Source organism: Anoplophora glabripennis, unplaced genomic scaffold, assembly GCF_000390285.2.
Source record: "Anoplophora glabripennis isolate ALB-LARVAE unplaced genomic scaffold, Agla_2.0 scaffold70, whole genome shotgun sequence".
Classification (NCBI taxonomy): domain Eukaryota; kingdom Metazoa; phylum Arthropoda; class Insecta; order Coleoptera; family Cerambycidae; genus Anoplophora; species Anoplophora glabripennis.
The window spans coordinates 167445-182910 of record NW_019416247.1 but is presented as its reverse complement, the minus strand read 5'-3'; the positions used below and the strand labels follow the sequence as shown (position 1 = coordinate 182910).

The 15466-nt window shown below is 32.1% G+C and overlaps 1 protein-coding gene across 1 annotated transcript; it reads left to right on the top strand.

Annotated features, from left to right (window-relative positions):
* The first annotated feature begins 1492 nt into the window (after nucleotides 1-1492).
* LOC108903678 (homeobox protein zampogna-like) lies at nucleotides 1493-14781 on the top strand. Its single transcript, XM_018705930.1, has 3 exons — nucleotides 1493-1661; nucleotides 11389-11627; nucleotides 14365-14781. The coding sequence occupies exons 1-3, from the start codon at nucleotides 1493-1495 to the stop codon at nucleotides 14770-14772; spliced, it is 816 nt and encodes a 271-aa protein (XP_018561446.1). The 3' UTR covers nucleotides 14773-14781.
* The last annotated feature ends 685 nt before the right edge of the window (nucleotides 14782-15466 follow it).

Below are 15466 nucleotides of genomic sequence, written 5' to 3'. Positions count from 1 at the left end.
TCTTAAATGAAATTTTCAATTGGTGGCTACTGTTTTGTTGCAAATCTGCTGATTAATTGCAATTATGTTAATAAGGGGGTTTCAGACTTGGACTAGATTGTGGGTAAATACTGCTCCAATTTCAACTGTTTGAGCTAACAACAACAGCTCATACACAATATAGGTATTTTGAACATAAATCCTTCCTTGAGACCAAAACTAAACCGTCCAAAATTTTAAACTTAGTAATATCTTGTGCTTAGTAACTAAGTCTAAATAACAAAATGCAACTTTTTAAATTTAGGACATAAACTAGTTCTATTTTCAAGAAATGAATAAACACCATTTGTTTTTCCTTAGAGAAATATTTGGACAAAGAAGTTTATTTTGTAATTAGACATTAAGAAACAGTATTTTGTTATATTTGCAGTTTTCCTTAATTTTATTTTCATAAGTAGTAATTTTTTAAATATAGTGGTCCATCAATTTTTTTTTGTTCACCCAAAATTTGTTAACAATCGACTAAATTGAGACATTATTTTGGACCACTGAATTCAAAACCTAATACTTAATATTACTTAATATCCACTTACAAATTTTATTATTATTGTCTTGAGTGGTTTTGGAGATATTTTGGAAAAAAAACAACTTTCAGGAGATTATTTTTAGGTTCATCTTTAAGTGGCATCTTTAAGAAACATTTCTCTGCTTATGTTGATGCAAATGTTTTTTTAATTTTTAGTCGTAAAATACTCTAGAAAATATTGCAAGTCAAGTTCGAGACACCCTTTCCAATCAACAGCCTTTTGAGGAAATAATAGGATTACTCCTAGGATATAAGAAGATGACTGTCATATGACTGTCTTTTTAAAAAATCATAAATATAATTTATACAATCCGTATAATATTTGTTGAGATAGAATTTCAAGAAAATAATAAGCCAATAAAGTTCTGTTATCGGAGCTACTGTAACAATTTATCACAACAGGGGCGTGCCTTGAAATTTTCCTCGGGTATCAAATGCGTTTAATTCCAAAAAAGTGATGCAGGGGTCTTCTTGGAATTCTATCTCAACAAACATCGTACGGACTGTACTAGACGGATCTTTAGAACAGCCTCGTAGGAGGCCACATTTAGTCCCGCTTGAAATGCCACAATTCAATTCCGATTCGCCCAGTAGCCGCCGAAATTAAGTAACCAGAAGCACCTAAATTAAGATAAAAACGTAAATAAATAATAAAAATCCACAAACAGCGGTTACTCGATGATGATACGGTAGTTAGTATTTATGTAGTTAGCTAAGTCCCACCCTCGACAAATCAAAGTGTCGGCGGCGGGAGCGAGACGATGCGCCTCTCGCTAGTGCTGAACCGGGACGGAGAACACACGAGTGGTGTCGGGAGTAATTTAGTGACGAACGTCAGTCAGTCAGTGCGATCTGAAGACCACTGCATGAAACATCAGTCCGATTTTCCCCGTACAAGTGACACAGTGTGATTGTTTTGTTCCGATGATGGAGGACGACAGTCAGCACAGCCACAAGACGGAAAAGAGTTCCGCTGTGTCCATCACGCCGTTCTCCATAAACGACATTTTGAGCGACAAAAAGGACAGCAAGGGTGATGATAGTGATGTGCAGGAATCGGCTTTGGATATGTCGAGGGCCCACAGGAGCGACGATGGTAAGTTCGTACCATTTTTTAAATTACATGTACTTGTTATACGTCGTTATCAAGATGTGGAGAGAAAACTATCTTGCAATAGTTCCTTTTGAAGTCATAAGTGAGCAAAGTTTGTTTATATAATTCTTGAATTGTTCTGCTTAAGTTGACTGATCAACCGGAAACATAGTTTACAAGTTTTTTTTAATAATAATAATAATAATAATTTATTAGATTTGTACGCCACAACATTTTAGACAGAACAGGTCACATGCAAAACTATATAACGTAGCGAAAATGAAATACATACATCTAACTAACAAATCAGAAAGTTACATTTCTACTATTAAAACAGACTAAAACAATTAAAATGTCACAAGTAAAACTAATTATACAGTTAATCGAAGATATATGTCAATATACAATAAACATTTATGCTTGGTCTCAATATTTAGTGTTTATAAAGGTACATGACATGAATGAAAAATTCATTGATATTTCAGTTAATTATACAAATAAATCAAGATATGTTTTTCATGATTGAAAAAGCACCAAATGAGAAGCTTGACTACAAAAAGTATCTGTGGATGCTTTATACAGTGTGTCTTAATTCTGGAGAAATAGAGACAAGGCAGAACCAGTAAAATTACTTTCCTATTCCATTTAAATTGATTCATGAAAAGAAAATACGGAAGTGTTGTTACTTAGTAATTTTGTCAGAAAACTTATAGAATTTGGAATAACACTATACAATATAATAAGTTTAGTAGGTATCACTATACCTAAGGTAAAGGAAAAAAGTTATGGGAAACAACAGCCAAACAATTTAAAGAAAAAACTGTTTACAAATTGCAACAGGGGTATCTACCAGAAAAATTACATTTTCATTCTCCAGTCAGATTTAAAAACCTTTTTGTTCAACTATTTCACTAAAAGATTATTTAAATTTCTAATTTTTGGCTCAAATGAAATAGTTTATTTAGAAAATATTTTAATTATTAGATTTGCCACATAACAGTAATACTGTTACTAGAACTTTAAGAATCTATAAGTTGCTAAGGAAACATTTCGCTGTCTTTCTTTCATTAATAGTAGGATATGCTCTTAATATATTGTCGGTTAATATCTGGACGCTCTATACCGGGTGATTCAGTTTGATATTCGCGGCCTTGTATCTCTTTTGTTTTATCAAATAGCTGTAACAAACCCTATATATTTTTAAATCGCCGCTCAAACTCTATCAAATGATATTGTTAGATCGTCTCCATGGTAACATATGTTGAAATTGCTATAGTCAACTATTTTTGTTCAAATGGCACACTATATATTTTTTTATCAATTTTGGAAGATATTTTTTTCTGCATTCAGCTATATAAAGAAGTCTATAGTTTCATTAGAAATATTGCTAGAAAAACAGCAAAAAGATGAACCCTACTTTATTCTGAAAAATGATAGACAGCTGCGGAAACAACAGAATTTTGACGTTTCTAGATAACGGTTTTTCAAAATAATTGACATTTTGTACCTACCTATTCTATCTATAACTAATTAGTATTACTATAACATGAATACTTAGTATTAAGTAACCAAGAAAAACTAGATATGATTTTAATTTATGGAGAGTGCTGAAAGAACGCTAAAGCTACCAGGCATTTATACCAACATCGTTTTCCGCAGAGACAACTTCCATCAGATAAAATTTTCTGAAAGTTAGTCAGGAATTTGGCAGCATATGGTTTTCAAAAGAAAAGAAGGGCAAGAGATGAAGAACATTCGATAAAGATGTTAAATGGCCTGCTATAGATCTCCGGATCTCATTCTTTCTTTGGCCTTACCTAGAAGAAGAAGTTTACTCTTCGCCAATGATATTGATGACCTTAAAAACAGAATAAGAGTAGAATGTCGGAGATTAAATGAAGAAACACTAGAATGTGTTTGTAGAGAGGGAGTGATAAACAGAGCTATTCTGTGTTTGGAAGCAAATGGAGGTCATTTTGAACATTTGAAATAAGTATTGTTTTAAATTGTTATCTTATTACCGTATTAAAAATAAAATATGTTACTTTAAAAACGTAGTAACTTGTTTTCGCAGCTGGCTATCATTTTTCAGAATAAAGCTACGAAAAGTAGGGTGCATCTTTTTTGCTGTTTCTCTAGCAATATTTCGAATAAAACTATAGACTTCCTTACGTAGTTGAACCCAGGAAAAAAGTATCTTCCAAAATTGATAAAAAAATATATAGTGTGCCATTTGAACAAAAACAGTTGACTATAGCAATTTTGACATATGTTACCATGGAGACGATCTAATAATGTCATTTGATAGAGTTTGAGCGGCGATTTAAAAATATATAGGATTTGTATAGCTATTTGTTAAAATAAAAGACATAAAGGCCGTGAATACCAAACTGAATCACCCGGTATAGGTAGATTGGTTTTGAAGGCAATTTGGAAATCCAAACCTCCGCTTATAGCAGGAAATAATTATTGAAATTCTTGTTATTACAACATAGATTTGAGGGTTGTAAGTGTGCCTACTTCTGGCTTGTTCTAAATATATTTTGTCTTGAATCAAATGTCCAGTAATCATTTTTTTAGGTATATTAAGCACATTAGAAAAGTTCCCTTCATAACAATGAAACTAAAAACTTACGATTTTTTTCATAATTTTATTTTTCAATACAATCTTCCTTAACTTTCAACGCAATTTCCTATGGTTTTTTGATTATATTAAATGATAACTGAGGTAAAGACTATTATTGAAATCCCCTACGGCATCGGCATACCTGTATATTCAGCAGGAATAACTCCTGGTCAGATTGAAAACACTGGCCATGAACTAAAGATTGCCTATAGATCTTTTTTTAGAAGATGATAAACCTTACGGATCTCTTACACTCTATAAAAAAAATTGAGTGACATTACACTCGCATCGCACTCAATAGAGTATCAAATTTTAACTCTCTTAAAATGTGTACATAGCAATTTTATAAGTGAAACTTGTAAGGTAGAATTATTATTACTTATTATTGTATTTACTTATATGCGAGTTTGTATTACTTACCAGTGACTTTTTATCTTATTATGACCTTTTAAGAAGAATTGAGAATTAAGTTTTCTCTACCATAATTAAAATTTAACTATTATTGAGTTATTTTTTACTCGGACTTGATTATAATGAAATTAGACGCTATTTATATCCTACTTCATTTTTTGATGAAATTATTTGCTATTGACTTACATAAAAATAAGTGCAATACAATTATTCAAATGGAATTTTCAAATATTCAGAAGTGTTATTGTAAAAGGGTCAATAACCAACGAAGAAACTGGAATTCAAAATAAAATGATTGAACGAAACAAGTGGATTTACATGATACAAAATAACTGTAAAAAGATTGAACTTTTCCAAAACAGAAAATAATAGGAGAAATAGATTTTGTTATTATTACTTAGAATCTAATAATTCATTTAATTAACCCAATCTTAATCCTCAAAATAGAGGATGATGAAGATGATCTACCAATGGAATGTGAAGTTGGTGTGGAGGATAAACAATGTCGCAAATTGGAAAAAAGAAACAGAGATTTGGAAACATTCACTTAGATTTTGCTAGAACTGTACTAAATATGTACTATATTGGAGTATAATTAATCAGTTTTAGTTCAAATATTATCATAAACTAGTAAAATTGTCATAATACTCTATAGTAAGTGAAAATATACTCATTTGCACCAAATACTTCCTAGATGTGCCCAGTCTTACCACTTGTCCCTATCTTAGACAAAAATTTAGGATCTGCATCTAAAAATTTCAAATGATTTCGAGATAACTGATCTTGCTGATGCTATGCTCATGCCTAGTTTATCATGCAGAATGGTCAAAATCCTTGGTTCAGCGATTCATCACAATTGGTTCCGTCAACCCCACCGAAACTGTCCTGATCAATATCTTATTTTAAAGTATGACGGAGCTTTATCCTTGTATACGGCATTCATTTGTTCCTGAAAATTTTTAGGACTACTGTGTTCCTTTGCGAAAAAATGTATGATATTGCGATGCTCCAATTTCACAAACCTCATTTTTTATTGCAAATCGCTTTATAAAATCAAATCAATCAAATAAAAAAGTCTTTATTTGACGGGTCTCAACATCTGGATGCTAATTATTACATTATTTTCAATAAGTTACATACTGATTCATTTAAACGAACTCGTTGTACTCCCTGAACTTATCTTTTCTTCTACTTCCTTTGACATTCAAATCATCGTTAATGGTTGAAGTTTGTCGAATAGCCTGCACATCTCAGAATGTATACTGATTACGTATATACAAGCAAAACGAAAAAAATATCCAAGACTTTAGCTCTTATAATTAGTTGAACAATTAAAAATATACCAATATGGTGTCATCGTCAAGCTGGTAGTATTAAAGACGGCTGCATTCCTACTACTTTATTATTGTAAGATTGTACATTCCAAATTACAAGAATCAAAAGTGAACTAGATCAGTATTTTACGGACAATATACAACTTTAAAACCTAATAGATATCGAAGTAGAAAGCCCATTGTGCGGTTCTAAATAAATTCGTCATTGGCCATCAGCCAAGGAGATGACATGACAAGGGACATTAGAAAATGGCGCTTGATACAGGCTGGCACCTATACTTGGCAGCTTTTAAGCTAAAAGCTTTCCGCACTTTGCTTACGTGTTACTTAATTTTGGTAATTGGTCGCAGAATAACGGGTTTGCCGGCACAATGGCTCATGGAAAGATTTTTACACCGTTCATTTAGAATGCATTAAGGATTTTTCTTTGTTGTTATTAATGATACGTTTCGAAGTATATCCATTGTGTTCTACTGAAAATTTTAGTACAAAGGAGTTTTTATATATTCTAATCGGCAGGATATAGGTTGCGATATATTTGGCTTTCTAATAGCTTCTTCAAAAATTCTGTGGTTTCTAAGGAGTGTTCAAGGCTTGGAACCGGATAAAACCGGTATGGTCCTTATGGCGTAGGCGATGTGAAAGTAGGTTTTGAAAAAATTTTTTCTCGTATCATGAAAACCACTTGTTTCATATTCAATCCGAGGCTTATGCGAATTCCTTTAGTAGAATTTTGGGCTTCCAAGATTTGCGAAATTTTTCTTATAAATTTTCTTGTATTATGGTTCATAGAAAAACATCATAGACTTCAATTCTTTCTTAAAATTAGTTTTCAGCCTAATTTGAAAAGGTAAATTTGCCCTTTTTCCAATTCTTTTTCCTTTGTCGTGAAAACTACTTGTTCCATTAGGGTAATTCGAAGCAAATTTAAAAATCCTCGTATTCGATTTGTTTTATTGCTTTCCAGAGAGAAAAGTTTAGTTGTGTGACCAGTTAATAACTAGGTACAACGTAAAAACTCGATTATTTTTATTATATGCCCAAAAATTTAACAATTCGGGAAAAAACCGACAAAATTATTTTTTCCGAAGCAAAAAATTGGAAAAACTCAAAATACAAAATACAAACATTTGAAAAAATCAGTTTGGAAGAAGACTATTTCAAATCAAAAAATGTAATTTTTCAGTTCTATCGACAGAGTAATTTGAAAATGCTTGGATAATTATGTGGAAGACTGTTCCAACTCTTACTGTCATTCAAAGCGTCATCAGGGCGCTCTGCTTAAAACTATGACATCTCCCCTCCCCTTCCGTAAGTTATGAGAAAGTCAGTTACTTACCAAAGTTCTAACATTAGTCTAGTAATAACGTAATTGCAGTATTATTATACCTACTGGGAAGAGGCTCCAAAGAGTGATTTCGAGATGTCAATTTTGAAAGAAAGTTAAAATGTAATTATGTTTTTATGGAACATATTTTTTGCTGTAATTTGAACAATAAAAATTCTTTGAATCAAGAGAGCATTTCATCAAAGCTCTGGTTCTAACAAGAAATATCTTCAGAAGTTTATGAATCTTTTTTGGGGAAATCTATGACAATTTGAAAGAGAAAGAATGAAAAGGGGGAAGGGGGTGGGGGAGTTCAATGTGTTGGAAGAATCTAATCATGGCAGAGAGTTTCCTTTGTTCCTTGTGGCTATTATGCTAATAGAAATAGAAAGTAACTTACTGTGTATTTTAACAAAGTTCATTTTAAATACTTTAAATGGCTCTCCTGAAAAATGGCATTTTTTGAGATATAATAGTTTTCTTCCAAATCGACGATATGATATTTTAACAATAGGTATAATATATACAGAATCAACATGCTCTCACATATCAAATTAGTCGAGAAAAAGTATAAATGGACAAAAGATGATATTTTAATACTTTATTGACAACAAAATGAAAGCAAATCTTAATTTTTCAGGTGTAAACAACCAAAAGAAATAAAATTTCACTTCTGATAACTAAAAAAATTACATTTAAAGAGTTTTCTAGTCAAATTTCAACATAAAAGTGAATTAAAAAACTAGCTCAAAGCAATCATTCTTCTGTAAATTCACTTGAAGGAAAATCTTCAGATTCCTTGTCAAATATTTCTGATCCCAAAGCAATATGCATTTGGTTATTTTCATGTCCAAAATCTTCTTTAGTTTCTTGTAAAAGCGGCAATGGCCTGATGATTTATTTATAAAAATAATTAAAAAATATATATACGTATATTAACAAATTATTTGTTTCCGAATTATTCCCATTTTTTTCTGAGAAAAAAAAAACGGTTTTTCCTAACGTTCCAAATTTTTCCTAAAATTTTGGATTTCTAGTCTTGCCAAACTAGAGAACGTAGAGAAAAATATCACCAGTATTTTCAAAGGAGGAGATATGACTTTTTCAATTTTTTTTCTCGTGACTATCTTTCAGAGGAAATTTAAGGTCAAATGTGACTTCCTCCAGAACCGATTTACTAGAATTGGTATCTCGAAAGGATAATTATTTCCTCGTGAATCTGTTTATAACCAAAATCCAAGAATTATACTTTTTTAAATTGCTATGCGATTTCTTGTCAAAATGGATCTGGATGTTTTTGTTTAGATTTTGGATACTTTCGTATTTTAAGAATTTTTTCTTTGATCTTTTCGTGAAGTTTTTATGAAAACGTTTTGTTTAAGAGTAATCTGAAAAGTGTTTTCATAGACTAACTGGACTCTACTAAATCTGTTTCTTATGATTGAAGTTGAAAATATTTTCTTGCAGTACCAAATCCAATTCGTCCAGATTTTTTTTCCGAATAATAGAAATTGAAGAAAAATAGAAGCTACCAACGATTTGAGGAATCCAAAAACGTATTCTTGGATGTTTTTATTTAGATTTTAGGTCCTTCGATGCTTCATGAAACTCTTTGATAAGATCTAGGAAAAATCTGAAAATTCTCCTACTCTATTTCGGCCTTCCTAAATTCATTAATAAAATATTTTTAGCTTAGGTTTGAAGAGGTTGTTTTCAATTTTTTTTCTAGGGTAGAAATTGAATTGGTATGTAATGCACATTTGTTTGATACTTAGCTCAATATTAATCAAACTTGATTTTAAGGAGTTGTTGCAAGTATCAGCCAACCTAGTTGAAATAGTGAATACAAAAATATATTGAATGTATATATAGTAGAGAGATTATTTAGATATTCTTTGCACAGTAGGCAACCGTCATCAAACGTGGACTGCTCTTAAGGAAATTAATATTTGCTTTAACAAAGCTTCATATTCTTCCTGATTTTTCAGATTCAGACAACATTAGTAATAATTTTTCAAAATATTTCTAATAACTATGATTTTAAAATAGATTATTATAGTAATGGGGACTAGCGATGGTTTTTCGGTATTGGTTTACACTTTTGCACGATATTCATTCGATTGATCGACTGTTTCCGTAGATCCAAGGCTCGTTTACAATAATGATGCGTTTCATGACATCTTGGTAGTTAGAAATCATTGTTTCACAGATATCAGCGCGTCGCTGTTTTTTCAAAAAGTTGAGCAAATGCCAACAGTATCAACAAGGTTCCTTATTGTTAATCGACAGTTTTTACCCACAAAATCTTTGATTTGATTAACGTGTTGTTCATCAGTTGACGTTAATTGTTCTCCGGGACGCTGTTCGTTCTTAACGCTTTCTCTGCCTTCTTTAAGTCTTTGTACCACATGTAAACATTTTTTTTTGCGACATAACCTCATCACTAAACACTTCTGCATGTTGCCGCGGCAGTTTCATTCCGCAAACAAAATTTAATGCAAATTCTTCGCTCAACAAAATCAGACATAGTAAAAATCGATAAATTCACTATCGTATGTTACATAAACACGACTAGTTGTGCAGCAATTGAATATGTTGACTTGAAACTCAGCATAGATATCAAGGACAGTACCACCAACCTACAAAAAAATAATTGTGTGCTTTCATAATACCCGCGAATTTTAAATAAATAATTCACATTATTTTTTGGACACAGGGTTATGTAAAGCTGCTATTGGTATTTCAATTCAAAAAGAAAATAATAATCTGTAATTTTATTTTACCAATTTGCCTTAAATTTAAAAAATGTTTGAGAAAACATTAGATATGTATTCAAATTTATGACTTTATTCTTAATAACAATTTGTTTCCCGAGAGTCAATGTGGTTTTAAAAAAGGACAATGGAATTATGATAATCGACTTATTAGTATTTTGGTGATACTAGACTTTTCTAAAGTATTTGACACTGCCAGTCATAAATTATTGAGTTTAGCACCCAAAACCCTGAAAAACCTAGATTTTAAGTAGTTACAATAATGTTAGTTCGTCTAGTCTCAATATGCTTGTATGTTCGAAAGTGACTCAGGTTACATTTTAGGCTCATCTCTTGACAACATTGAATAGAAGTCATGTGTTTGCTTACGCAGATGATACGCAATTAATTTTAAATTTTCGTTTAAATCGAAAAAAGTAAATTAGAATTAGATAACATTAGTAGATTGACTTGTGAACATAACCTTAATCGGATCTAAGTAAATATTCTTATGATTTTTGGAAATAAAAATAGTATTAAATGACTATTCATAGAGTAAGAGATAAATTTGATATCATTATCAATTAAATGAAATTGTCATATGTTGATACTGGCAAAGACCTTAGCATACAGAAGAGTAACAATTGACACTGACATCAGACTTAAATGTTATGTTAATTGAATTCTGCAGAAAAGTTACAGTTTATTACAATTTCTATTATGCTCATTCATTCATTCTTTTAATTTTAAATTAAGAAAAATGCTTTGCTGCTATAACTGTTTATATCAAAATTAAGAAAGTAAGTTTAAGTATCTGTTGAATAAAACTCTTCGATAAATTTCACATAATCTTTCAAAGATCTTTTATTTGTAACCGGAGAATTAAGAGTTCTTTGTTTTCGAAACTAAGAGTAGATTTGAAAATTTTTACTTACTAGTCTAGATTAACGTTTTATTTGCATTTTTTCTTGTAACTGTATTGTAAATAGCTCCACTTCTTATCCTCAACTGTTTATATTTCTTTTTTCTCTTTGTCTTACTATTACCTTCGAATTGCAAACGAAAAAGTAGATTGCAGTTTTGTTACACACGATAATGTAATCAAATCAAACACAGTAACGATTTTCAGTACATTGTTATCCTTATCTGTATTAATTTAACCATGTATCCAATTTCCAATAATGATCGTGTTTGGATTCAGTACTTCCTACCGAAATTTGCTAAAAATCAAGAAACCTGTGTTCGTACCCCTTATCACGGCGCTCGTCTTTTGTTCCAGAGTCCCTGTCGGGGCTGCCACAGCCGCCCCTGACTCCCGGCTACGCGTCCCCCCACCAATCGGAGGACGGCTGCCTCCGAGACTCGGGCCAACCGGCTGGCGGCCGCAAGAAGCGGTCGCGGGCTGCCTTCACGCACGCGCAGGTCTTCGAGCTGGAGCGCCGTTTCAGCCAGCAGCGGTACCTCAGCGGGCCCGAAAGGGCCGACCTGGCCGCCGCTTTGAAGCTCACAGAGACCCAGGTAGGTAGGAAGAAAAAAAAATAACTTTGTTATACTCCAGTACCAAAATAGTAGGCAGTGACAGTAGACTCTTGCGACGGGTAAGGTGTATGAAAATGCTGTTCCATAGACGTATCACTTTAGAGGGTTCGAAAAATTTTTATAGAACAACAGACATAATTTTGGTCAAACCACTAAAACTACCAAAAGTACAAACAATACTGAAGCATTTTTACATCTCCCAATGTTAAAAGTTGTGTTATATTGTGCTATATGAGTTTTTCTATTCGCCTGTTCAGTGGAGCTCGGTTTAAGTGGTATGGTGGTAATCGAATCTGTTTAACACTGCGAGCTTTAGCCATTTCATCCCTATATATTTCCTGTATTCATTCGGCTTTTCGTTTTTGAGTAAATATTAATAATTGTACTTTTAATATAGTGTCTTCATATTTCAATATATCCTCCTGTCAACAATTCCATGATTTCTCCTTTTCTCCATGGTTGTCGGATATTTTCTATTCGTGGGCTATGGTAAGGCGCTTTATCCATGGCAATAACTGCACCAGGTTCAACGTCAGGCAAAATATATGCCAATCATGTGGACCGTTATCCAAAAATCTACAGTTACTTTTAATATGTGTGTATTTATTAATGGGCGTCCTTCCAGAAATGCTTCTCATTTGCTATTGATATTTAACTTAAACCTTGGAGATCGTATATACCTCGTTTACAGCAGTAACAAAAATTGATTTTGATTTTATTTTACTACTACCAACTGTTTTGGTACTGGAGTACAGTCCCAAGAATTAGTCGTAAAAAGTCAGAGTCAGTTACAATTACTTAATTCAAAAGTTCAGTAAAAAATGTAATTAATCTTTTTGGTAATTATTTAGAAGAATAGTAAAGCGTCAGGTCTTTATTTGTCGCAGAACACTTTAATTTCGATCTCTTCAACAGGAATCTGAATTTGTTTTGAAGCAATCGAATGTTATTTCTGAAAAATTGCACAGTTAAAGATAGATGAAGGTATTCTTTGTCGGAACGAAAGTCAACGTATTTAATTCGTGTTATTTTATCTAATTTGATCAAAATTCAACCTAACCTAACTTTATATAAATATGGCTCAGAATCAAATACTGATGATTTTTTATGCATAATTGCTCAATTTTGAATAAAAATCTTTTGAACTACGTTGTCAGGAACTTAAAATAAGGCTGACTCTTGTTCATAAATTTTGGCGTTCATATACAGGGTTGGAAAATCCACATGGCCCGTCTGCCTTTACATGAGAGCGACAAAGTAAAGTAAAGAAATCCGTGCGACAGACAAGGATGGCTATAGTGAAGACGTTTCATAATCTGAATAGTCACCGCCCGTTTCGGGTTAGAAGTGGGAGTGACTATTCAGATTATGAAACGTCTTCACTATAGCCATCCTTGTCTATCGCACGGATTTCTATGACGTACTTTATCGCTCTCACGTAACGGCCGATGAACCATGGGGACTTTCCGAACCTGTATAAGTATTAGACGTGATATCCAATAAGTACTTTTAGAATAACAGTTTACCTAAGTAAATTGCCTCTTTCTGTGGCACGCCTTTTTTGGATCTGACGGCATTGATTGCGAACAATATAACCATCTTTAAAATTATAAGCAAGTTCAAGAATTATGCTGACCCTCTTATTCCGAGCCATGTAGGTACGTCGATGGAGGACGTTATTATCCTATAACACCCATGATGCATTTAACGTTTAATGACCTATCAGCCTGTTCTTTAATTTGAATTACTATTTAGGTAGATATTGCTGATATAGCATTTGACAATATTTTTTTTTTGTAATTTCTGTTATTGAATTAATTTATTGACATGGTAATGTTCTTATTCTAGCGCGTTATAGATATTTATAACTACTGAACAATTTCCGGGCTGTCTGCCATGTCGTTGGTGTAGACTTCATGACTTTTTGAGAAACATATCTCTCTTTTCTTCAGAATATATGTCTTTCAACATATTTATAACGTCTTAGGGCGTTATTTATTATTTAATGAATCTCGAAATAAGATGATTATTTCAAATAACATACATTTAATAATTAAGGTACAGCGCCTAAGTCGACAGTGTACGTCAATTGATGATATTGTTATCCTATATCACCCGAGGTACCTTCAACGATATCCATTATTCTGGTGTTATCTAGTTCGAAGATATTGTTACATATAGCTGGTATGGCATTTATTTGAAGTTTTATCTTTACCAAACGTCATCTATTTGTAATTATTATTACTGATTTTATTTAATTGGTATAATGTAGGTATAGGACGTTAAAATAATTTTAAATTTGTATTCAAAATGCCAAAATAGTCACTAGCTTTTTTTGTAATTTTGTACGTTGTAATTCTATAATTGTAAAGTTGCAATTTTCCGAAATACGGTATCTGGCTGTTGCAAAACAACGCCAGAATCAAATTCTGGATGCCAAATTAGAGTTTGCACAAAAAAATATGGACATTTGAAGCTTGTTATTCTTCTACAGAGAATACATCATAATTAGCTTACCAAACCTCATCACTAGATTCAATCAACAAAAATAAATCAAATCACTCTAGGAAGGTTTTTATTCTTCTTTCGAAACTATCTCAACTTTTTATTTTTTTAATTAGCTTGGAAAACTTCATCAGTAGATTCTAATATACGTTTAAATATAAGAAAAAAAGTTCTAACGTACAATCTAGTGATAATACCATCTTTTTTCTAGGTAAAGATCTGGTACCAGAACCGTCGATACAAAACCAAGAGGAAGCAACTCCAAATGCAAGAATCCAATATGCTGGGCCAAAACGCCAAACGCGTAGCCGTCAAAGTGCTCGTCAAAGACGACATGCCCATTTTCCTTCAACAAAAAACGCCCATCTATCAGAAAAACGGGTACTACTCCGAACCGAGCAAGAGCGACTTCTTCGTATACGATCAGATCAGCAAAGGGCTAGTCCAAAAGTATCCCAAGACCATCCAAGAGTCTATGCTGACGCTTTGTCAGCAATATTCGAATTCTATGCACTTATTTCCTTATTTTAACTACTACCACCCGTCACTGATCAGTAATTTAAGTCAACCAGAAGAAGAAGTTAGTAATTTAGATGGCAGGGATAGAGAGCAAAACTAGAAATAGAAGTAGAAAGTAGATAAATATGGAGAGCTTGTTGAAAAGACAATTTTTAATAAACGTTTTGTACGTACACAAAAAATTGGTGTTCTAAATTGATTAAAAATATATAATTACGCTTGAATAATAGCTGACAAAATGTTGTATGTATTAATTGACTCGATTATAGGTACTGTTTTTAATGGCAGATTTTTTTTACAAATGAATAATGTTTTTATTGTTAGTGGCACATTTTTTTGTACATATAGAAAGTGCAATTTTTTTCTTAACTAGTAAGGCGCTGACACCAAAGATAATTTGTTGTGATTTTTCAGAAGATCTCAAAAATGTGTTGAACAATTCAGTCGGTAGCAGTTCGTGAAACAGATGTTTAAAATATATTTTCCTTAGCATAGACGAACAAAGTAAACAACTTTTAACGTGTGTTTCATACTTTAAAAATATAATGATTTTGATAATATTTGTAAATAATCATCTTAATAATAGCTGCTATATATTATTTATACTCAAACGATGTATAACATTTTTAAAATAGTTATTTTTGGCATATTTTTGAAGATTTTGTGAAACTTATAATTTATTGTAAAGATTTCATATACTCATGTGTAATATATTGTATATATTGTTCTACAGAGTGACCCATTTGAAAGCGGGCCACCCTCATAACATTTTTATTTATGGAGCGATTTTGACG